Source organism: Dama dama, chromosome 22 (genome assembly GCF_033118175.1).
Source record: "Dama dama isolate Ldn47 chromosome 22, ASM3311817v1, whole genome shotgun sequence".
NCBI classification, from domain to species: domain Eukaryota; kingdom Metazoa; phylum Chordata; class Mammalia; order Artiodactyla; family Cervidae; genus Dama; species Dama dama.
The window spans coordinates 35,748,539-35,770,611 of NC_083702.1; the positions used below are offsets into that span (position 1 = coordinate 35,748,539).

Below are 22,073 nucleotides of genomic sequence, written 5' to 3' on the forward strand. Positions count from 1 at the left end.
TAATTTCAAATAAAGACATAAGAAGATACCATACCAAATCCTTACCAATATTCCCCAAAGGAGTTCCTTTCTCTAAAATGTCTACGGTGTATGTTTGCAGAAGTTGTTGCCTCTGCCTGGAATGTTCTCCCCAATTCCCCTATTTGTCAAGATTGAGTTCAAGTGTCACTTCCATGAATTCTCTCCTGACTTAAGAGAAGCGTGTCTTGTACATATCTCCATTTTAACAAAAGTATGTTAGATTATCATAATTTATCTGTCTTCCTCTCTCCACTCCAGGTCTCCCCAGGTGGCGCTAGTGGTAAAGAACCTGCCTGCCAATGTAGGCAGACGTAAGAGACACAGGTTCAATCCCTGGGTTGGGAAGATCCCCTGGAGGAGGGCATGGCAACCCACTCCAGTATTCTTTCCTGCAGAGTCCCATGGACAGAGGAGCTTGGTGGTCTGCAATTCATAGGGTCACACAGAGTCGGAGACAACTGAAGCAACTTAGCTCTCTCTGCTCCAACACACACTTAACCGTGAGCTTTTTGATGGCAACTTTGGAGAAGGAAATGGCAACCCACTCCAGTATTCCTGCCTGGAGAATCCCATGGACGGAGGAGCCTGGTGGGTTACAGTCCACAGGGTCACAAAGAGTCGGACACGACTGAGTGACTTCACTTTCACTTATTCATGTTCTATCTTAGCAACTAAAATGATGCCTGATATAAGAGATGTTCAGTAGGAGGGAAAAAGCAAGACCAAGGGATGCCAATGGTGGTCCAGTAGTTAAGAATCTGTCTGCCAATGCAGGGGACACAGGTTTGATCTCTGGTCCATGAAGATCCCACATGCTGCAGGGCAACTAAGCCCATGTGCCACAACTACTGCAGCCCATGCAACCTAGACCCAGTGATCTGCAACAAGAGAAGCCACAATGAGAAGTCTATGCACCACAACCAAGAGGAGCCCCTGCCCACTGCCACTAAAGAAAAGTCCACACAGCAATGAAGATCCAGCAAAGCCAAAAAAAAAGAAAAAAAGAGGTGCTTAATCAATAAATGTTCCTGAATGATAATCTTATAATAAATGAGCCCCAGGTGCAGTGTTTGTAATCAGTATAGTGTTTAAGTGCTGGGAGCTGGGTGAGGGTCCAGCTACACAGGTCTTCTACTCCTGGAAACATGCCAAGCTTATTGCCACTTTCCAGACATCTCTGGGATGCTCCCCCACACTGCCCCATTACATATTGCTGACTTCTGCTTTTTTTTCACCTAGATCTAGCTTCAATCTCACCTCCCTAGAGAAAACTCTCCTGATCAGTCATTCTGCAATCGACCTCCTGAGTGTCTTTCACCCCACCCTCTTCTCATTCACTGCAGAGCTTGTATGACTATCTGTTCTCTCTGGTTTGTCTACTCCTCACTGCTCCCAGTCAGAATCTAGGTCCCCTGAGAGCTGATTTCTTGCTGCTTTCCCTCACTGCTGTATTCCTAGTATCTAGTACAGTGACTGACATCTGGTAAAACACTCAAAAAGACCATATAATTGAATAAAAACGGAATGAGAAATTTAGATCCCTTAGTCCACAAGAGGGCTTCCTTGGTGGCTCAGTGGTAGAGAATCCACCTGCTAATGCAGGAGATGTGGGTTTGATCCTTGGGCCAGGAAGATCCCCTGGAGAAGGAAGTGGCAACCCATTCCAGTATTCTTACATGGAAAATCCCATGGACAGAGGAGCCTAGCAGGCTACAGTCCATGGGGTCGAAGAGCTGGACACGACTTAGCGACTAAAGAAATTCACAAGTGGCAAACTACATTTCACAAGTTGCATTCTGCCTGCTGGTAAATTTTGGTTGGCATGCTTGATGTTTTTAAAATTTTTGAATGAGTTGTCAATTTTTTAAAATTAGATTTCACAATGTTTTAAATTTAAAAATTCAGACATTTTGAAGTAGTGGAGGAATAGGAAATTTAGTGCCTGCAATCCCAGTTGGAAAGTCGACAGAGGTAAGGAACAGCTTACCAGATCACCAGATAGTCCCAGCCTCACCTGCCCTCACATCACCCACTTTTGCTTGGCCCTGAAGGTGGTTTGGGTTTTGGTCCTGGTCTCTAATATCCTACATACATCACGGTCACATAATTACTAGAAACCCTGCCCTCCCAGACTGCTGTTACTACTAAATCTTGGACTATATCTTTACAGATAAATTAGCACAAGAACGTACCTTTATATTATTCTTGCATTATGACATGGAAAAAATCAAACAATTAAGAGCAAAAAGTGAATTTCCTAGATACCAGAAGAAAATCTAGGTGAGGGTTTAAAGATATCAAGGTAGTGGAAAAAATTATCATTAAAACATTAGAAAGCAAATGAACCAGGATGAAGTAGATGTAACTACTATGACTAAGATTTGTTGACCTTAATTAAAATTCACAAAGAAAAAAATGAAACCCAACTGAAGAATGGACAGACATATTTTCAAGCAATTCAGATAATAAACAGAAATGACCAACTAACACATTAAAAGATAATTCATTTTATTAGGAATCCAAAAGATATGGATTAAGATGAAATTCCTTTTCATCTACCTCATTAATTTATTCAACAAACATGTATTGAGTGGTCACTGTGTTCCTGACACTATTCAACTTGGTCAATCTTTATTTAAATGGTAATAATTTTAGGATTCAGTAAGATGATTGCCATCACATGGTGAAAAACAATTTTATAATGTGCACCAAGAACCATAAAATAGTTACTACCATGAAACCTAGTAATTAAACTTCTTGGAATTTATTCTAGGGAAATAGTCAGTGCAGCAGACAAACATTAATGCATGAGGATGTTAATCATAGCATAATTTATAATATTGAAAACATTAGAAGCCTAAATGTCTAACAATAAAAGTGATTAAATAAATTATGGTGCAATAAAATGGTGAACAATTATGCAGACATTTAAACTGTGTTTTCAAAGACTATTTAATGACATGGGGAAATGATGAAAAAATTTAAAGCCTATATTTAAAAAATAATCTCATATATCCAATTAAAGTGATCCATTTTTCTTGCCTTAAGAGCCAGGAGTTACTTTTGCTTTCCATAGGCAAGCTATCTAATACTTCTCTGAATCCTGCAAGGCACATAACATTTCACATTTCTCCATATGCTTCTCAATTCTAGCAGGTACTGAAATAAACGGTCTCACATGTTCACTGCAGCATTATTCACAATAGCCAAGACATGGAAGCAATGTGGTTGTCTTTCAATCAATGAATGGATAAAGAAGATCCAATATAGATACACAGTGGAATCTTATTCAACCATGAGGAAGATCTTTCTGTTTGCAACAACCTGGATGAACCCTGAGAGCACTATGTTCAATGAAATAAGTAAGACAGAAAAGGACAAATGCTGCATGATATCACTTATATGTGGAATCTAGCAATGACAAACTCAGAGAAGCAGAGATAGAGTGGTGTTTGCCAAGGTTTGGGAGGTGGAGGAAAAAGGGAAGTCTGGGAGTCAAACTCCCAGTTGAAAGATTAACAGATTCTGAGGATCTAATGTATAGCCCAGTCATTAGAGTTAGTGATACTGTATCATAAACTTGAAAGTTGCCCAAAGAGTTGATCTTTGGGCACAAAGATCAACAAATGTTCCCAACACAAAAGAAAAATCACAATCATGTGACTAAATTGGGTATTAACTAAGGTATCAAATCAACATACTTCACACCTTAAACTTACACAATATTATGTGTCAATTGTATCTTAATAAAACTGGGGAAGAAAATAAAATTAACATAAAATAAAGTCTCAGAAAAACAGAACTGCCACAGGGAATCAAAGAAACAATGTGTGTGTGTTAGTCATGTCTGACTCTGTGTGACCCCATGGACTGTAGCCCTCCAGGCTCCTCTGTCCATGGGATTTTTTGGGGGGGGCAAGAATACTGGTGTGGTTTGCCATTCCCTTCTCCAGGCGATCTTCCCAACCCAGGAACTGAACCCAGGTCTCCTGCATTGCAGGTGGACTCCTTACTATCTGAGCTACCAGGGAAGCCCTAAAGAAACAACAGGACTTCATGTATGTTAAACTTATCTAAAGTACATAACATTGTTCTAGATTTCACACAACGGATGTTTTATAGAAAGACAGGAATAAAGAGAAGGAATAGGAAGAAAGTAGAATATTAAAGACCAAAGCTAAAGCAGAGAGAGGAGGCAGAGATGCATGAGACGAGCATGTGAAGGACAGAAAATGTAAAAGGACACATAGCTGAATTTTAAGGAAATTACTCTGCATGTCACTATGGTATTAGAGCTTAAGAAATTCCCTTTTTCAAGTATTGATAGTTCTATGTAGATCAGACAAGACACTTACAAGAAGCATTATTTGTTTCTCGTAACACCAACCACAGGAAGGGCCAAAAAGGATGTCATGGTAGAAAAAGCAGAACTACCCAACTACCATGAAAAGAATAACAACAAAAATTGAAAGTCTGAGGGCACCAAAATAGACTGTCTGTGCAAAAGATGATTATAGTAAAACGAGGAGGAAGCTGAACCTCAGTTTTGGAATTACTGAACTGTGCAAAGGCAGAAACCAATCTGCAGGGTCATCAGCACCACAGAGCCGGACGACTCCACACTCACAACGGACACAGCCAAGCCTGGACCGCAGGACACTCTCGGAGCACGGCTACATGGCTACTTGCGAAGCAAGGCTTACAACCACTGTCTTTGGCATTTGTGCCTCAGTGTGGAGGCTATCTGGAAAACAGACTCATAAGGAGGAACTCAGCAACCATCTCTGCCTCCTAAGAAACCAGTACAATATCCTGGCCTAGAGACAGCCAGGGAAGCCACTTGAGGAAAGATCAAAAGAGCATGGGTTGGCTCTCTTCTGAGTGAAAACTGAACTTTTCATTAAAACTAGTGGGAGGAGCCACCCCATAGGGCACACATGAACAAAGTGGCAAGGGAGCAACTTCCTGTGTCAGCGTAAGAAAGTAAGCAGACCGCTGCTTAACTTCCCTGCTGGTTACATACACTGCTCCGCACATCTTGCACTCCCGTCCGAGACGCCTATAGACTCCGGCTTCGTGTTTACACTCTTACAGTTTAATCACAAGGCCTTAAGGATTCCAGATCTCCTCCCCTCACTCAGTCTGACATTCTCCCTCTTCCTGAAGTCTGGCTTTATTTATGTGCCTATATATTGTGCCATCACAGCTCTGCATCCTACTGCTTTCCTAACACTTCGGTTTGGGGGAGATTCAGAAACCTCTAGATATCCATTCAGGCCATTTTCACATCCATTATCTCTTCGTTTCAGTTAAGTAGTTTTTAGCTCTTCGTTACTTTTTTTTTTAACAGGTAGTTCTGAATCCCCCACTCCTTGGACAACTTCACCATCATTGTTGAATCTGTTTCTCTCTAAGCACTTTCATAAACTCCAATCTATCAAAATCACTGACATTATGCTGCCTTCATTTTTAACCTCTTTCATAATTTAAATCATTATCTTTCCATCTAAGAGTAGCTTTTGTATTCTTTATTCTTATTCTCCACTCTTTTCAACATTCACCTTAACTTGTCTTAAAAATCTGTATTCTTGGGATTTCCCTGGCAGTCCAGTGGTTAGAACTCTGAGCTCCAATGCAGGGGACACAGGTTTGATTCCTGGGTTAGGGAAGTGAGATCCCAAATCCATGTCATGTGGCATGGCCAAAAAAAAAAAAAACCCAACAAAACAAAACCTAATCTCTACTCTTGTATTTAATCTGCTTAAAACTGAACTGACCTAACCGTGGGTCTTTCCTGACAATATTTTTATTGTTACTCATAACTGGTAACATGAGATTACATTTTTAAATGTCTTCTCCATGGGTTCGAGGTAATCTGGCTCAAACATCTGCTCTTTTATTTGTCTCATGGCTGACTTGGCTGGTCGGGCTGTTCACTTCCAACTTGAAAGACACATGGTTAGATCTTGCTCAGGCAGCGGAATAACCTTTCCAGGCAGAGCGAGACTAGCTTTCAGTCAAAAGAACACGATGGGTGGCTGGACTCGCTGACTTCCTTCTAAAACTCAGTACTGCTCACTCTGATCTTCTCTTTTTCAGTGGTTTTCCTTCCACAATGCTGCAGCTTCTGAAATAACTTCTTGCTCATGCACACGTGCTGTGTCACTGTATTTCTATCTTTGTTGTAGAAGCCAATATGATTTTATTCTCAGTTTGTGATTTTTTCCCCTCTCTACTCTCATTCAATCTCTGGACAGTCCTTCTCTGGCTTGACTCAATTGCTGTCACCCAATTTCTTTCTCTCTAAAACTATACCTCTTTCGCATCTTAAATCTCTGTGTCCTACTTTCTTCAGTGTATCTCTTCATCTTAGCTTTCAGTTCCTCAATACTTAAAATTCTCTCATCTTCCTAGCTATAACCCATTTGCCCTGACCTTTTCTCTTCTATATTTTGCTATACTATGAGAAGGTTCCTTGATGGCTCAGCAGGTAAAGAATCCATCAACAATGCAGGAGAATTGCAGGAGATGTGATCCCCGGCTTGGAAAGATCCCCTGGAGAAGGGAACAGCAACCCACTACAGTATTCTTGCCTGAAAAATACCACTGACAGAGAAGCCTGATGGACTACAGTCCATAAGGTTGCAAGAGTTGGATGTGGCTGAGAACATACTGTGAGAGACCTAAAAATCTTCTCAATGGTGCAACTATACTACAAAATTATTGCAGCTTCTTGTATTAATATCTTTTAGAACTTGACTCCTTTCTGAATTTTTTGTAAAAGTTATACTCAAGGTTACACACATTAGGTAGTTCTATATGAGGACAGAGATGGGTAAGAATTGTCTAAAGAGGAAATTTTTAATACCTTAAACTTACACAGTGCTGTATGTCTATTACATCTCAAACAACTGGACAAATTTTAAAAACAGAAAGTTAATCTATTCAGTCTTACTTATATCTACCAATGTTTGTTTAATTACCTGATAAGATATATAGGGAAGAAGGAAAAGGTAGAGATTGTCAATGGGGGGAAATGACTAGCAAGAGAGTCTAAAAGTTTAGACTTTATTCTGTAAAAAAGTGAGGGATATATAGATAATCAGTATACGATGTGAAGAACTGACTCCTTGGAAAAGACCCTGATGCTGGGAAAGATTGAAGGCAGGAGGAGAAGGGGATGACAAAGAATGAGATGGTTGGATGGCATCACCAACTCAATGGACATGAGTTTGAGCATGCTCTGGGAGCTGGTGATGGACAGGGAAGCCTGGCATGCTGCAGTCCATGGAGTTGCAAACAGTCAGACACGACTGAAGAACTGAACTGAACTGATATAGATAGAATCAAATGGGCATATGTCCATCTCAAGTTTTTAACTTCTAAAACAACTCTGCATTAGAAGATACAAGTTTAAAGTGGATCTTCAGGTTAAAAGAACTAAATATGTCAAATAACACTAACCAAGAACCTGTTTTCATACTAACACAAAATAGAAATGGTTTTCCTTTGAAAGAATGTGAATTTAGCTTCATATTTTTTAGAAGTCTGGTAAAAAACAGTTAGAGGCTGTCACTTTACAGGTTCTGCAGGAAATACCCCAGTCTACAATTCAAAGAGGCCAGAAGTCTGTTTTGACCTGAATGCATCCTTTCCTTTACACTCCCTGTCTTCTCAGGAGCCTCTGTCCTCTCTGCTTCCAGACTTCCATCTGTTGCCATGGATACCTATTCCTTAGGCTCTGACGTGGGATTCTCTCCTCCTTGCTGGCCCAGTTTTTGGTACCAAGTACTGTTTTCTTGTGGACCAGCTCTGACCACAGCCCTAGGGGTACCAGCAGGCATTCTGGGAGCTTTTTCTTCTCTTGACTCAGAGCAAGGGACACACGTGCTGAATAAATGGAAGGACCAGATCTTGAAAGTATTGACAGCATGCCATGACATAAGATGAGATTGGTAAGATCAGCAAAACAATACAAAGATAAAAAAATGTGATACCTGATGGGCCAGGATATAGATATTGTGTCCAACATCCTTTGGGGAAACACCATCATCTCCGCCCTCATCATCCCCATGGTCGCATTCCAATCCTTGGTTGTAGGCATTCTTCATCACATCCACCTATCAAAAAACCAACAGGAACATCAAGACTTGAAATGCCACAAACAACATGCACTTGCTTCGTTTATGGGGTATAATTAAAAACTGGAATGCCTCCTAAGACTTGAAAAATATACAAGAATTCTAAATGAAAATGACACTGGAAACCTTCTTCATTTAAATGATTATGGAATTCTTTTCCTACAAAATTCGCTGTTTTCCTTGGAAAATTTGGCTTCGATTTTTGAAAGCTGACAGGGCCAAAGTTCCCACGAATTAGGAGACTTTGGAACCCTGATAAGCACCCATTATTTATCAAGGGTCCACTGGTAACAAGAACATATGGTGCTGGACAGACACCATCCTCTGCCTGAGGACCCAGTGGTGGATATGACAGAGTTTCTGCCCACAGGGAGCTTACCATCCAGTGGAAGAGTCAGCCAGGGGCCAGCCTAACAGTCCTGCCTGCAGCAGGAATGAGTGTGACACACTCAGTAAGCACTAAGCATTAATTCAGGGTAAGCATTAATTCAGGCAGAGGTTGAGGGTGGGCCACAAGGAGGAAGTGGATGATGGGACAATAGTGTTGTAGATAAAGGAAATGATATTTTCAAAGGACCATTGTGCGGAGTTGCTGTTGAATGAAAACATAACTCACCACCCTCACTTAACTATGAGGATGAGGAAGTGTCTTGTTCTTCCTAGCCCACTGCCCTGCAGATACTATGCCATCATAAATATGTTAAATCAAATTGCACCTTATCTTTCTCTTTATCTGCATTCTTCCACTCTATTCCTTACTATTAGAGAGCAAAAGAGGTCCTTCATACATCATATTTTCCTACCCTCCCTGCCTCTCTGCTCTTCTCCTAACCTTCCATGTTTCCTGTTAACATTACACATTGCTCCCCTGTCCCTTCCCTGAACCACCCGGGCCCACAATTTGTTCTAATATTTAGCAAATGCTCTTTCACATCAATGAACTTATCTTGCTTACACATTAAAAGTGTCTTCAGCGAGTTGCCCATAGCACCAACAGGGGTACTCAAATAACTAGGACTTAGTTATTAGGGGACTGACTATACAGTTTGAGAATGTTCTCAATGCTTTTGAAACTCAATGCTGTTAAAAGCATGCTGATATTTCTTCATAATTCCCATGTCACAGTGAGGAGGAAAGTGTAACCTCTCCAATAGGAAGACAACACTAATGATCTCTGGGGATTTCCCATCAGGTCTCCATGCAATTTTCTCCAGGCTGAACACCGTGTCATGTTTCACTAAGGACAGTTGCAAAAGATATTTATTTTGCTTTTATTTTCAGAAAGAGGTGTAAATATAATTTTTGAGGGGTACAAACATTTTTTATTTATCTCCCTCACATATATACTAATACACAAACTAAACTTTTTTGGGGGCAAAAATAATTTGCAGATAGTTCAGTCAAGTGTAACAAGCTGGTTAAGAAAAGTATTTAGAGTGGATAAACCAATGAAGTCATAAGGACCCAAATCACAAGGCCTTTGCTTTCATAAGCCTTCTGAGGTATCAGTAATGGCAGGTCTTGATGTGCCATCATGTCTTGGTAGACCAGGGAAAGCCAGTAGACATTTCCCCTGACATGTAAACTATACACTCTCCCTTTTAGGTTACACATTATTGACACGACTTTCAGAAGGTTTCTTACCAGTTCTCTGGGTCTCATGTTGAAAAGAATCCTTTCTGCATTCTCGCTGTCATGTCGACTTTCCATGATGGCCAGCAAAAGCTTGGAGGCATTGTTCTAAAGATACACATTGAGTTGATACACATTGAGTTGATGCACATGAAAAGTCTATTTCATAGATTAAGGATCCCCTGCATGTGTTTTCATTGAGATTATCAGTACTATTTATTTTAAATCAAGCACAAGTATAACCTCCTATTTTCAGTTGATTTATTAACATTTTAAAAGAGAATGTTTTATTTTATTGTCAACACAAAATAAAAGCAATGAATCATTTGAAGTATGTTACAAGGAAATTTTAAATATTGCTATAAAGCCCTTTTAAACACAAAATTGACTTTATATATGATACATTAAAATATAATCATATTTTCCTTCACTATTTCCTAAGTAGAAAATTCTTCATATTTTCTATGAAGACAAACTAACAAGACAGTAAGTTGAACCAGTATCAATGACATATTTGACAAAAATGGCATATAGTTCATTAGAATTCAGCACAATTGTTTTTAACATGAAACATCAACTCATAGCAAATCAAAATCTTAAATAAATTTGATCAATAATTAGTGAGAATTAATTTATAAAATTCTAAATTCATGAGTTAGAAAGAAAATATAAATTTATTGATAATAGTTTAGACTCCTCACATGGTAATATATATGCAACATTTTAACAAGTTGGGTTGTAGAATATTTTCTATTTTTGTTTAATAGAAAATAAAAACAGTTCATGTTGTCTTCGGTGCTTCCTAATTTGGTTTTAAAAAGGTATTCTCTCAAACATGTTTACCTATAGAAGAAATCTTAAATGTTTCTGATTCAGCCAATTTATTATCCAAAATGGGAACCACACAGTTACAGAAAGTCTTACAACACAAAGCACAAATATCCTCAACATTTGGAAGGATGCTCTGTTTTCAATTTCTACAGATTTACACAAATCCTAAAATTCCCTTTTTATAATAAAGCATCCCACACAAACAGCATATCTTTAAAAAGGTAAGGTTCTAGAGTTAGTGGAGAGCTTGCATCTTTAGAGCGATCTGAACTGACCCAACCTAGAATGAAAAGCTAAAACCCCGGCAACACTAACAGTACTCTAGTGAACTTCACTCAGCAGGCCCAATACAAAGTAGTTAAAAATACATCCAGCTTCAGAATGCTATGGGCAATATGGTGTTTTCCTAAGCAATCTTTTTCATACTATCTTGGAGGAATAGAAATCTTATAAACAACCTACTAAAATCTGAATCAATTTGAAAGTACAAGAGGCTATATATGCTAAGAAATCCAACTTATATGTGTCAATAAACGATTCTCTTCCAAAAGAAGCTAGAGTCCTTAGACAAAAAAAGAAAAAAAGCAGCAACAGTAAAACAACAACAACAACAAAACCTACTTATTTTACAAATTCAGCAATTTATAGTCCAGGTCAGTTATGAAATGTAAATTAAAAGGGACAAGATATATATATGAAAAAATTCATGAAATTGTATAGCAAATGAGTACATTAAATGTACTTAAAAGTATACCTGTTTAAGTAATTAAATTTAAGAGTAAGTAAGTGATATATAATAAAACCTTAACATTTTTTTCATATGGCATCTCTATAATGTTCCAGGGAATTTACAATTAAAAGCATCCTACCTATACCTTCTAAAATTTGCCAGTATACTATATCACTCTGTCTTACAAACACTGTTCTCATATTGGCCATTATGTACAAAGCCTCATGGATTATTTAGAAACATACACTCATCTCTCTTAGCAAAATATTATAAATATTTCAATTCAAATTCATTCATTTTCTATTTTACACATACCTTGACCTATCCAACTGTCATATTTTGAAAAGGTAACATAAATGAAATTTTAAATGACCCTTTTTTCAAAACAGATTTTCATTTGAATAGCCAAGAATATCTTCATACAATTAAGTCATACCCTATCATTTAGGTTTTTCCCCCAGCCATAGGTCTGAATTTGTAAATAATCTATATGTTTATACATTGTTTTAGTCTATTTTTTAGATTTTTTTGATGTGGACCATTTTTAAAGTCCTTGCTGCACTTGTCGCAAAATGGCTTCTGATTTTTTTTTTTTTTTCTGCCATGACATGTACAATCTTAGCTCCCCAACTAGGGATTCAACCCACAACCCCTGCATTGGAAGGTGAAGTCTTAACCACTAGACTGCCAGGGAAGTCCCCTACACTTTAAGTTGATGAATCCTTCAGTATTTCCCCCAGTTAAGTTACATCAATTAAAAATGAGATTTTTTAAAAAAAAAATGAGATTTAAAGGTGTAAGTAGTTAAATGAAAGATTTTTAAAAATATCTAAGGCTTCAAAATGCGGTTTCTTTCTGAAATATGGTTAAAGATGAATTCAAGATAAAATCTTTTTTTTTTCTAGTAACTCAAATTAAGCTATCATATAGGCCAAGCTGACTTTGCTAACTGAACAATGAAGTTAATGAGGAAAAGGACACAAGTGTCATCTGCATGCGGATCACCTTGTTTCTCATTTATGAAGAGAAAGACCCAAAGCTGATACCTGCTGCAAATAAAAATAGTGAAAATACGCAAACATAACTCTGTTTGCTTACTAAGAGCCATTAGCACAATCTCCACATATTTTAGTACATATGTGTATTCCATTATGTGATCTAAATCTATATTTAGAAAAAATTATAAAAATACCATTTCTATCCTTCTTGGCCATACATTTACCTGTAAAAGGTAAACTTTATCCTCTCTATAATATTGGATCAACCCTATGTTTACAGAAAAATTTTAAATAAGCAAAGTTTTTAGTTCTAACACCTAATATATGCAGTCTTTAATAATTCATCTCAATTGAATATCATGTCTTTTTATTTGGAATTATATAGTTTCTTGTGTATATTCATTTATCTATTTCCATTTGAACAAAAAGTTGAAGAAATTTTTTTCAAAATGCCATTGTGCTCCTGACCTCTGATAAATGGAACTGCTGCAAAGTATGCACATGATTTAAGCTAAAGCAACTTCTCAAAGGGGGCTTCCCTGGTGGCTCAGTGGTAAAGAATCCGCCTGTAATGCAGGAGATACTGGTTTGGACCCTGGGTCAGGAAAACCCCGGGGAGAAGGAAACGGCAACCCATTCCACTATTCTTGTCTGGAAAATCCCATGGACAGAGAACATGGGGTTGCAAAAGAGTTGGACATGACTTAGCAACTAAACAAAAACTTCTCAAAGGGAGCTTGAAAATGGCTTACAGTATTGGAGAAAAAAATTAAAATTCTAATATAAAAGAAAACAACTTTCGGGAAATAGACATAAAACTAAAACAGAGCCCTCTTCTACCATAGTCTCATTAATTGTGACTTGTTAGATAAGAATTCTATAGTCAAGACGAATTAAAAACATATGGCATAGTGAATGTTCAGCATCTTATGTTTCTCTAGATAATGAAAAATAGAAAAGAAGAGCAGTGAAACAAAAAGACTGCTTAAAAACACTTCCAGTAACGTGTCCTCAAATCTTATTTGACACTTTATCAGGAATTCAGTGCTCACTGGCCTTTTACTATCCCTTTCTGTCAATGCATTACTTGAAAATATAATAATATGCTTGCTTTTTAGAAGACCTACTTGAGCATTTAGAGTCAACTCTGAAAGTGAGTTTCATACAGAGAATGTCACTTTCCCCTTTGCCCCACTGGGCTTACTTTACCTTTAGCTGGAGCACCAGGTCCATTCGATATTTACCAAGAGGGTTTATGTCATTTAGAATCAAAGCAATGATGATATCAATTCCATTAGATTCATGAGTAGCAATACATGTCTAGAAAACAAAATATTTTAAAAATAACAGTCTATTTACAACATAAGAGCACTAGAGGCCACGACATAAAACAGCAGAATCACCTTAGCTTTTTGACCTTTAAAATACAATTAAGATTTAACTTTGAGATTACGTCTAAGATAAGTCAAAGATTTAACTTTACTTATTCTCTTACATAGAGTCTATTATTTGATTAGTGTTAATTAAAAGACTTGTATGAAGAACACAGAGAAAGACATTGTATGAAACAGGTATCTTTTCAGGTGAATGATTTTTGTAGAATTTCAAAAAACAATGGTCTATAAATTTTTATATGTCCTTCATTAGAGAAATTCTTTACATTTAGAATTTTAAGATCTGATCAATTTTAAGAGAATATTCCTATTTATAAAAACCTTATGCCCAAGGTTTGTAAGTCAAGTTTATCTGTAATGATGTGGCATCTTCATTTCTCCGCTATTTAATGCTAAATGAGTAACAATCTACGCTGTTGACTGTGCTGGGAATACAGTCACCTCCTGATATTTCAGACATCGTGTCAGTTATGCTGGTTGAGGGAAAAGGTCAACAGATTCCTTAAACTTAAGCAATTTATAGAGGAATCTAACTTGGGGAAAGTTTATAAAGTACCCTGAGAGATAAATGTCAGTATTTTGAAGGTTAGGGCCTACTGTGCTAGGACTCTGAATTTAATGCATTTTATACAACTTGAAAATCGGGAACTAATGGTTGGAATTTGTGGAACTACATCTTACCATGCAGCATCCAGAGTCAAAGAGGTTTGAAAAACTGAAACCCAGGTAAGATAAATGAGAAAGAGTAAAAGCAAGGTAATTCTGAAAGGATTGCTATTTTTCAGGATGGGCTTCATTTCTCTCTTCACACAAGGAAATTTTTACTCGCCTGACACCAAGGAGAGGTATCTTCCATTCATCTACATTTCCTGAGGTTCTTTTGATCATGACAGTGTTTGCGAAACTTAGAGGAAATCAACTTGCAGATCATTTCTGAAATTAGCTAGCAATTTTCCTTCCTTCCACATATTTCCAGAGCATGGGGATCATAGTAACCTTGTTTTTAGAGTATATGGGATTCACGCTATATTATTATTAATTTCTATTTTTAGAGCTAACTTGATTTAGTAACTTTCAAAACTCAGTTTCATTTTCTTAAAAAACCAAGAGTGGAGAATACATGCTTTCTATTATAGATTTACTTGATTTTAACCAACAACAAAATGAAATCTTTGAATTTGCATATATTTCTTTAACTTAAAATCAACAGTTAGGTTTTCTTATATTATTGACCTGGAAGAGTGAAATATAATACAGAGCAAAATCCACAAACTCTTTCACCATGTCACATGCATATTACAGGGGGTAAAGATCCCTATAACAAATTACTTATGTCAATAATTGTCATATTTCTGCTCTACATACCTATGTATGTACATGTATGTGTGTGTACTTTGTACATATGTCATATAATTTGCAATAGAAAAGCAATTACTTTTCAACATTTCTTTCCTGTGTCAAGCACTGACATTTGGTCTCAGTGGCTTCTTTAAAATTTATATCCAGAAATGTTTGTGATTTGAAAATTCTTCCTTCCAGGGTGGATCCATGCTTGTGATGGTAGCTCCATAACACCTGTGTGGATGCCGAGTCAATAAACTCCAGGCTGGCCCCCGCCCTTTACCAACCCAAGTATCCCATCTTCTACTCCTTCTCTGTGTCTGTGATATCCAAGAAAATGGAATCAGAGACAAATACTCTGGAAGAGGGAGTCAAAACTTTGCCCTGGAAAATGTTATACAGTCAAAAGGGCACTTTGTTTAGACTCAACCACAAGTCCTGAGTTTTAAGAATGGCCTTACAACTTAAGAGATTCCATTACTCTGGGACCTGAATGTCACTTAATTTCTGAGTCACAATCTAGCTATCAGCAAAATGGGAGCAATATGACCTATTTGCTACATTTACTGTCAATATAGAGATGGTAATATACACAATGCACTGCAGTGGCGCCGAAGAAGCCAAAGGGAGTTGATGCCACAAATCCTGGAGAGACTGACTAAAGATGAAAACTGATCAATGATGAAAACACATATTGTACTCTGATTTTTATCTGGGATGTTTTCATGGGAATTTCCTTTTACAGTTAAATTAAATTAAAATATGGCATAGTATTTGCTAGTCCATAATTCAGTCTTTGTATGCTTTGTTAGGAAAGTAAAAATATCTGGCAAAGTAAAAGAAAGATCTTTCAAATGCACACAAAGCTTGGCTCTTTCACCAACTTGATCCTTTGGCTGACTGGTTGGAATAATTTTCATGAAGGACTGCTTTCAGTTACCTGATTTTCATGGCATGGACCTTGACAATACTCAGTCAAGCTCTCCAGAGTCTGGTTGACCAGCACCACATTCTTCTCGTTGATGTAGAGACCCAAGAGTCCCAGGCCCCCTGTTGTACTTCCACAAATGCAATCCAAAAACTGAAGGGTCTCACAGACCAGGTTGTAATTGGTTTTGTTGTTTTGATTCCTTAGGAAGTTCTAAACACAAAAGAAAATATACCCAAGGCATTAAAAAAAATCCCTATGCTAAATGGTTTCAGTTTTCTTTCTATGAGTGTTTATCCAACTCAAGAGGATCCCCATGGCAGTGTGGAACGGATCTGCTCTTTAAAAGGAAGTATTCACATTTATTACATTTCTCTTGGGATTAAGAAAAGAGAGATATATTTTTCAAGCATCTGTATTTATCAATACAGTTCATAACAACATCTCTCAATGTTATTATCTTAAAATTATATACAAAGGGCAACATAATTAAGTAGCAGGTAAGGAGAAAAGAAAAAGGAAACCAGATGTAGTTAATTAGGGAAAGAAGCGATCGAACAGTCAACTAAGCAATCCCTTAAACATAGTGCAGCTTCAAATGATACAACCACTAAGAAGGGCAACTTGGAGGACCTGTCAACATTTTCAGTAACAGACAACTACAAAGAGATCCAGAGCACACTGCTTGTAATAGCCCCAACTGAAAATCACACCATACCAACCACAGTGTGACTGATTTAATAAATAATTGTATATCAAACACTGGAATACTTAGAAGCTATAAGAAGGAGGTACTTCAGAGGGCTCTCCTGGTGATTCAATCATTGGGATTCTTTCTTGCAGTGCAAGAGATGAAGGTTTGATCCCCGGTCAGGGAAGTAAGATCCCAAATTGCAGAGGAGTAACTAAGCCCGCATAGTCTGTATGCTCCAGGGCCTGCCCACCACAACTAAAAGATCTCATATGATACAGTGAAGATCCTGTGTGTGCAACTAAGACTCAATGCAGCCAAATAAATAAGTAAATACTTGAAGAAAAAGAAGGAGGTACTTCAATATGTACTGACATAAACACAATTTAGTAATAATTTAGTAATTAACTTAGTAATAATTAATCTAGTAACTGCTGTTATTCAGTCACGAGGTCATGTCCGACTCTTTGAGACCCCATGGACCACAGCACAACAGGCTTTGCTGCCTTTGCCATCTTCCAGAGCTTGCTCAAACTCATGTCCATTGAGTTGGTGATGCCATCCAACCATCTCATCCTCTGTCGTCCCCTTCTCCTCCTGCCTTCAATCTTTCCCAGCATTGGGGTCTTTTCCAATGAGTTGGTTCTTCCCATCAGGTGGCCAAAGTACTAGCATTTCAGCACCAGTCCTTCCCATGAATATTCAGGGTTAATTTTCTTTAGGATTGATTGGTTTGATCTCCTTGCAGTCCGAGGTACTCTCAAGAGTCTTCTCCAATACCACAGTGCAAAAGCATCAATTCTTTGGCACTCAGCCTTCTTTATGGTCCAACTCTCACATCCATACATGACTACTGGAAAAACCATAGCTTTGACTAGATGGACCTTTGTTGGCAAAGGGATGTCTCTGCTTTTTATTTTTTTATTTTTTCCATTTATTTTTATTAGTTGGGGGCTAATTACTTTACAATATTGTAGTGGTTTTTGCCATACATTGACATGAACCAGCCATGGATTTACATGTGTTCCCCATCCCGATCCCCCCTCCCACCTCCCTCCCCATCCCATCCCTCTGAGTCTTCCCAGTGCACCAGCCCTGAGCACTTGTCTCATGTATCCAACCTGGACTGGCAATCTGTTTCACACTTGATAATATGCATGTTTCGATGCTGTTCTCTCAAAACATCCCACCCTCGCCTTTTCCCATAGAGTCCAAAAGTCTGTTCTGTACATCTGTGTCTCTTTTTCTGTCTTGCATATAGGATTATCATTACCATCTTTCTAAATTCCATATATATGTGTTAGTATACTGTATTGGTGTTTATCTTTCTGGCTTACTTCACTCTGAATAATGGGCTCTAGTTTTATCCATCTCATTAGAACTGATTCAAATGTATTCTTTTTAACGGCTGAGTAATATTCCATTGTGTATATGTGCCACAGCTTCCTTATCCATTCGTCTGCTGATGGGCATCTAGGTTGCTTCCATGTCCTGGCTATTATAAACAGTGCTGTGATGAACATTGGAGTGCACATGTCTCTTTCAGATCTAGTTTCCTCAGTGTGTATTCCCAGGAGTGGGATTGCTGGGTCATATGGCAGTTCTATTTCCAGTTTGCTCTGCTTTTTTTAAGATGCTCTCTAGGTTTGTCATAGCTTTTCTTCCAAGGAGAAAGCATCTTTTAATTTCATGGCTGCAGTCACCGTTCAGTGATTTTGGAGTGCCAGAAAATAAAGTCAGCCACTGTTTCCATTTTCCTCCCATCTATTTGCCATGAAATGATGAGACCAGATGCCATGATCTTACTTTTTTGAATGTTGAGTTTTAAGCCAGCTTTTTCACTCTCCTCTGTCACTCTCATCAAGACGCTCTTTAGTTCCTCTTTGCTTTCTGCCTTTAGTGTGGTATCATGTGCATATCTGAGGTAGTTGATATTTCTCCTGGCAATCTTGATTTCAGCTTGTGAGTCATCCAGCCCAGCATATCACATGATGTCCTCTGCATGTAAGTTAAATAACCAGGGTGACAATATACAGCCTTGATGTATGCCTTTCCCAATTTTGAACCAATCTGTTGTTCCATGTAAGGTTCTAACTGTTGCTTCTTGACATGCATGCAGGTTTCTCAGGAGGCAGGCAAAATGGTCTTATATTCCCACCTTTTATTTTATTTATTTATTTATTTATTTTATTCCCACCTTTTAAACAATTTTCCACAGTTTGCTGTGATCCACAGAGTCAAAGGCTCTTCTACATCAAAGTAGAAGTATATGTTGTTTTTTTGGAATTCCCTTGCTTTTTCTATGATCTAACAGATGTTTGCAATTTGATAAGGTAACTACTAAAGGGCTTCCCAGGTAACACTAGTGGTAAAGAACCCTTGCCAATACAGGAGACACAAGAGACATGGGTTCAATCCCTGGGTCAGGAAGATTCCCATTCCCTGGAGGAGGAAATGTCACCCCACTCCAGTATTCTTGCTTGGAAAATTCCATGGGCAGAGTAGCCTGTTGGGTTACAGTCCATCGGGCTGCAGAGAGTCCGATACAAGTTGGCAACTGAGCACACACACACAAGGGATTAACAAACACACACTGCCATATATAAAATAGGTCTTCCCTGGTGGTGCAGAAGGCAGAGATCTGCCTGCAATGTGGAAGACCCAGGTTTGGTCCTTGGGTCAGGAAGATCCTCCAGAGAAGGGAATGGCTGCCCTCTCCAGTATTCTTGCCTGGAGAATTCCATGGAAGACGAGCCTGCTGGGCAACAGTCCATGGAGTCCCAAAGAGTCAGACATGACTAGGCAACTAACACTTTCACTTTCACATATAAAATAGATAAATGTTAAGGATTTACTGTACAGCACTGGGAACTATTCAATATCTTGTAATAATCTTTAATGGAAAGTAATTTTAAAAGATTATATATATATATATATATATTAATATATATTTAATATATATATAATATTTAAATATTTAAATATAATATATAAATATAAAACAGAATCATTTTTCTGTAGTCCTGACACTAACACTATATTGTAAATCAACTAAACTTCAAAAGCAAAACAATCCTCTTCTATATTAATGTTTATAATAAAAACATATATTAACTCTGTTTATAATAGAAAATATATTAACTCTGTTTATAATAAAGACATATAAAGATACTCTGTATCTGGAGAAGGTTCCGTGTGCACTTGAGAAAAAGGTGAAGTTGATTGTTTTGGGGTGAAATGTCCTATAGATATCAATTAGGTCTAGCTGGTCCATTGTGTCATTTAAGGTTTGTGTTTCCTTGTTAATTTTCTGTTTAGTTGATCTATCCATAGTTGTGAGTGGGGTATTAAAGTCTCCCACTGGTATCCTCACTCAAGAAATATGAACTGAATTGGCAATGATGAAGGCCCTCTAAGTCTTATAAAACCCTGAAAGGTACAGATGAGGCAAAACTGACCTTATTCAACAAATCTCACAGTCCTAAGGTTAGATGATACCCACTGAGACTGGAGAGATGTGAGCTGAGGATGCAAAGAATGATACTGTAGGAATGCATAAAGGAATTTTCTTCTCATTTTTCTTCACCCAGATACCAAAATTTCTTCTCATTTCAGAAAAGCACCATTATTCTTACTATCTCTCCAAAACTTGACTTATTATCTCTCCAAGACTTGTTAGTTTTATCTGAATTTAATCACTATCATCATAGGCTGGATGCTTAGCTCTCACACAAAACAGAACAAGTACCTGCAGCTCCCGGTTGTGATTCTCACAGAGTAATTGCAGAAACCTCAGAATCGGCTGCATGATGGCAATGGCAGGGCTCATCGTGACTTCCTCGGCGGACTTGTCCTCCGCGTTTCCCGCTTCAGGTCCTGCACACATCATGTCTATTTCGGGATCCATTTCTCTTCTGTAGACACAGTATGCTTTGGATGTGGCTGAAGAAGCTTCTGTTAACTGCCCTTTCATTCCGTCCTTTAGATGTAATGATGAATCTCTTACTGAAAATAAAGCAGTACTCTTATATTTATGAATTAACTTCCATTTGCTAATTAAAAGAAGACAGTTACCCAAATTCTCTAACGACTGGACTTCAAATCACCTGACAAGAGGTGCAACAACTTCTCCCAAAAGAATCTGAAGGAGCAGCCAAAAAGTTAAATATGCACTGGGATATTTTTTTTTTAAAGATCTTAATGCTTAGCCCATTTTAGAAGGGCTCTTGTCTTTCTGATAAATATAAAATTAAGAGCTCCTGAATACAAAAAAGTGAGAAAATAGTACAAAGTTCAAAATATTTACATGATTTTTTTTTTACTATCTGATGACTTTGTTATTCCAAATTCCAAGAACCTTTCACAGAGTTTAGTGCTATAATTTTGGTTCTTACAGTTTACATTTCATGAGCATTCAGAAGGTTTGGGTAGTTGTTCTTTACCATGAATTTCACAATGAAATCAAATATTTTCACGTCACTAGTTGCTTTGCACTGATAATTCCTTGTTTGAGGCTGACCCCACAAAGCTATTTGAAGGTCAATACCATGACCACAAAAATTCAAGGACAGTGTTCTATACACAGAGGCACAGGTTGGATAATTAGACTAAGGTAAGTGAGATGACAAAGATAAATGAGATCTAAAAATCGTGTTACCCTCTTTTCTCTTACTCATCCTCCCAAATACTCAACTAGTCCTTTACCTCTCATTCGTGGGCCAGATGTCATCAGTTCTGGGTCATCATCCCTTTTTTTGTTACCTAAGTCGATGGTGTTAACTGTCACTGTTGATCTTATCTCTTTCTGAGCAGCCTTCATTCGGTCATAGAGAACTTTGAAGAATTTTTCTGATTTTTTTTGTTCATGTAACTGCTGGTAGAAGGAATACTGCAAGAAAACATATTTTAAGACATTGACCCCCAAGGGTGTTTGAAATAAACATAAGCATTATGGATAAAAGCCCATATTTAATGTGCTGCTCATGATTATTTCATAAACTGACAGCTTTAACAGTTTCCTATACTATTTACTGTGTCCTAATAACAGCTTATATTTGCTTAGTACTTTCCACTAAAATTCAACATAATTTTATGTTATTGAAGTCACCTTTAGTGATTATTTGTTTTAAAATTTCATAAGAACACTGTAAGTGGTATGCAAAGAGCTCTTTGATTTTTATATTATTATGAAGTCATATTTTGTGCATTACTATTTATTGAGGTCCTACTATGTTCTAGGCCCCATGCTGTGAAGTAACAGAACACTCAGGAAAAACAGTTACGATTCCTGCCTTCACAACTTTGTAATCTAGACTGGAAAACAACCACTAATTCTGTGATCCTGTGATCATCTTTACTTTTTACTT

General features: G+C 37.7%; 1 protein-coding gene across 2 annotated transcripts in view; it reads right to left on the minus strand.

Annotated features, from left to right (window-relative positions):
• Positions 1 to 22,073, minus strand: part of ITPR2 (inositol 1,4,5-trisphosphate receptor type 2) — a 556,807-nt gene that overhangs the window by 153,828 nt on the left and 380,906 nt on the right. For both annotated transcript variants that reach the window (XM_061125163.1, XM_061125162.1), the window contains 6 exons: positions 21,412 to 21,595; positions 20,456 to 20,712; positions 16,029 to 16,229; positions 13,563 to 13,673; positions 9,807 to 9,902; positions 8,019 to 8,141 (listed from right to left, as the gene is read on the minus strand). In XM_061125163.1, the coding sequence (XP_060981146.1) occupies positions 8,019 to 8,141; positions 9,807 to 9,902; positions 13,563 to 13,673; positions 16,029 to 16,229; positions 20,456 to 20,712; positions 21,412 to 21,595 (972 nt within the window). The remainder of the gene's footprint in view (positions 1 to 8,018; positions 8,142 to 9,806; positions 9,903 to 13,562; positions 13,674 to 16,028; positions 16,230 to 20,455; positions 20,713 to 21,411; positions 21,596 to 22,073) is intronic.